Here is a 2500-nt window from a genome sequence, read left to right as displayed (position 1 = left end):
TCTAAAAACTCTAACCTCTGTGTTAAACACTTGTGTGGCCTGACTGCAGTTCTGCCTCCTGACTTCACTCTTTGCTAAAGTTCTTGTGTGCATAGCAGAGATGATCAGATCTGGTCTTGGAGTGTCACTCACACAGGTCACTCAAGTTCTGTCCCTGATGAGGTAGAGCGCTTTGGAGCAGGGAATACACTGAACTGTGCAGTGATGCCATCCTCACAGGCTGAAGTTAGACACCCCTCTTACAGGACCTGTCTGGAACCTTAACACACCTGTCTCCTCATGTCCCTCCATGAACACCTGGCCATGTCTGTGCTGGATCATCTGTGCTGCTGTTTCACGTGTCGTGCTTTTTTTCTCTGGCTCTGATGCTGTGCTTTGTACTGGCATGCAGAATCTGAGCGATCTAACCCTGCAGTCTTATCAGGACATGATGTTCACATCTGTCTGTCACACAGTCTAATGACCTTCACAGCTACAGGGAAATGTAATATTTTTCTGGAATTCAGTACTAAGCCAATACTTCATGTGCGATCAGTCATCATTCCTTAGTTTATCTCCCGCCTCAGATGACTGTGTGAACAGATGCTGATTAAAGTATAAATTGCCTTGGATTCAATGTTTTCTGTTGAGCTTAAAAACAAACACAGAAAACATCCATTTAAAAAGACGACAGTAACTACTCAGCCTTCACTGTTCTATCGAGGTGGCAGTTACCGAGGAAAATCTGACAGTTGGTAATTGTTTGTTTTGTTGACAATTATACAGAGCTGTTTGTAAAGGCCATTAACTTGGTAACACTTTTGCTGAAGGGCCTCAGGTCACAAAGAAATTTTATGATATGATTCTTTCAGGTCATAAAATCTGTGTTGTGTCCTTCATCTAAAGTGATGTGTGGGATTGGAGGTGTGTGTGCTGTGTGCATCGTTTGCCCGGTGTGTGTTCTGCCAGTAAGACTCACCTCTGCCCTTCTGCTTTCTCTGCGGCCCTGCTGTTGTCTGAGTAGCTCCAAGGCAATGGTATGTACTAACACTGCTACGCTTCCTTCTGCTTCTGTCCTCTCCACTGAGACTGGGGGAAAGTGACCAGAATACCAATGAATATTCATAAAGACGAGACAGTTACCAGCAGTTACCACACACAGAACCAACGACATCAAACAAATTAAAAGCCTTTTTCAGGGATCGGTCTCAGAAATTTCACTGGTGTTTTCTCACTTTTCCTTACATCACCGTTAACAGCATAATCCCTGGGTTTATTTGGTTGGTTTGTTTTCTGTTTTTTGCTCTAAAGATATATCCTAGTTGTTTGAATGAAGAGATTTTCATGTAGTGGCTAAGAATAAAATCTTAGTCAATTTAAGGCCAGCACTGCTGGTACCTAATAAACCCTTCCAGCCTGTACCATCCCACATCAGAACCAGACTCCTCTCTCTTGTTTCTCTGTGTGTGTGTGTGTGTGTGTGTGTGTGAGAGAGAGATTTCTTACAGAGAATGCTGATCTGACCCCTCTATTTGCCTTGTAGAACACAGCTCTAGATAAGGAAAAGCTCCATCTGTCTCACCGCAGCCAGGAGAACAGCTCTGCCCAAGCCCCGCCCCCAGAGGAGGCAGGAAGAATACCACGTTGTTCAGGAAGCAGGAGCAGGCACTCGTCAGCCTTGTCAGAGGACTCCCAAACCCACAGAGCTGCTCCACCCACATCCTCCGCCCTGCCCCAACCCGCATCACCTTCGTCCCCTTCTCCACCCCTCTTGCATCCCTGCAGCGACACAGCCAGTAACGTACAGGGCTTTCAGCGGGAGGAGTAGCGTTGCGCCAGCCCGAGTGACAGGGAGATGCTAAACGCCTACCATGTTGTACCCATGTGACTCTGGCTCCTTGCTTCGTCCGGAGCTGCTGCTTCCAGGCAAATAAGCGTTCTTCACTCAAGTCTTGGACTGCCACCTACACCAATAACTCTGATTAAAGGCTTCAGCATGAGCTGAACTGATGAGTATTAAGTGAGCTGGAGAAGGCAGAAACATGCACAGTGCTGTGGCTGTCCACGACTGAGAGTGAAGAAACGTCTTGCGAACCTCATCCTCTAATTCCCATTCTTTAAGTTCAAAGCCTCCGTGTTCTGGCTTCCCCGCTGTAACCGTAGTCTCCTGCACTGCGCACCCACTGCCTGCATGTTTCCACACCCAGGGGCACAACAACCAGGAGATTTGTATGTCTGCTCGGTTGTGTAGATGTCTGTGTCTGTGTGTGTGTTGAAGGACGACACTTTGTTGTGGATTTTTATTTGTATTATTTATTCCAGCTTGAATGGCACAAGAGTGACTGTATTAATTATTGCTATGAACAGGCTGTGTCTGTGTGTCTGTGTGTGTCTGTGTCTGTGTGTGTGTATGTGTGTGCGCTTGTAGAGATCTGCTGCTGGATTTGAGATGGAATACTAAGAAACATAAAAATGTTTTTTGAAATTATAAGCAAACTTGTCCTGTTGAAACTTGAACATG

General features: G+C 46.0%; 1 protein-coding gene across 7 annotated transcripts in view; it reads left to right on the top strand.

The window, feature by feature from the left end:
* The window catches only part of dclk2a (doublecortin-like kinase 2a), a 40038-nt gene that overhangs the window by 37169 nt on the left and 369 nt on the right, over positions 1 to 2500 (top strand). For 4 of the 7 annotated variants that reach the window (XM_027029261.2, XM_027029262.2, XM_027029260.2 and 1 more), the window contains one exon: positions 1523 to 2500. This exon is cut by the window's right edge and continues 369 nt beyond it. In XM_027029261.2, coding sequence (XP_026885062.1) covers positions 1523 to 1807 — 285 coding nt within the window. In that variant the 3' untranslated portion in view covers positions 1808 to 2500. Of the gene's footprint in view, positions 1 to 1003; positions 1017 to 1522 lie in introns of all 7 variants that reach the window. The other 3 variants (XR_003411998.2, XR_003411997.2, XM_027029263.2) reach the window with 2 other exon arrangements.

Source organism: Electrophorus electricus, chromosome 11 (assembly GCF_013358815.1).
Source record: "Electrophorus electricus isolate fEleEle1 chromosome 11, fEleEle1.pri, whole genome shotgun sequence".
In the NCBI taxonomy this organism is placed as follows: domain Eukaryota; kingdom Metazoa; phylum Chordata; class Actinopteri; order Gymnotiformes; family Gymnotidae; genus Electrophorus; species Electrophorus electricus.
The sequence above is the reverse complement of the archived record's forward strand: the minus strand, read 5'-3'. Positions and strand labels throughout refer to the sequence as shown.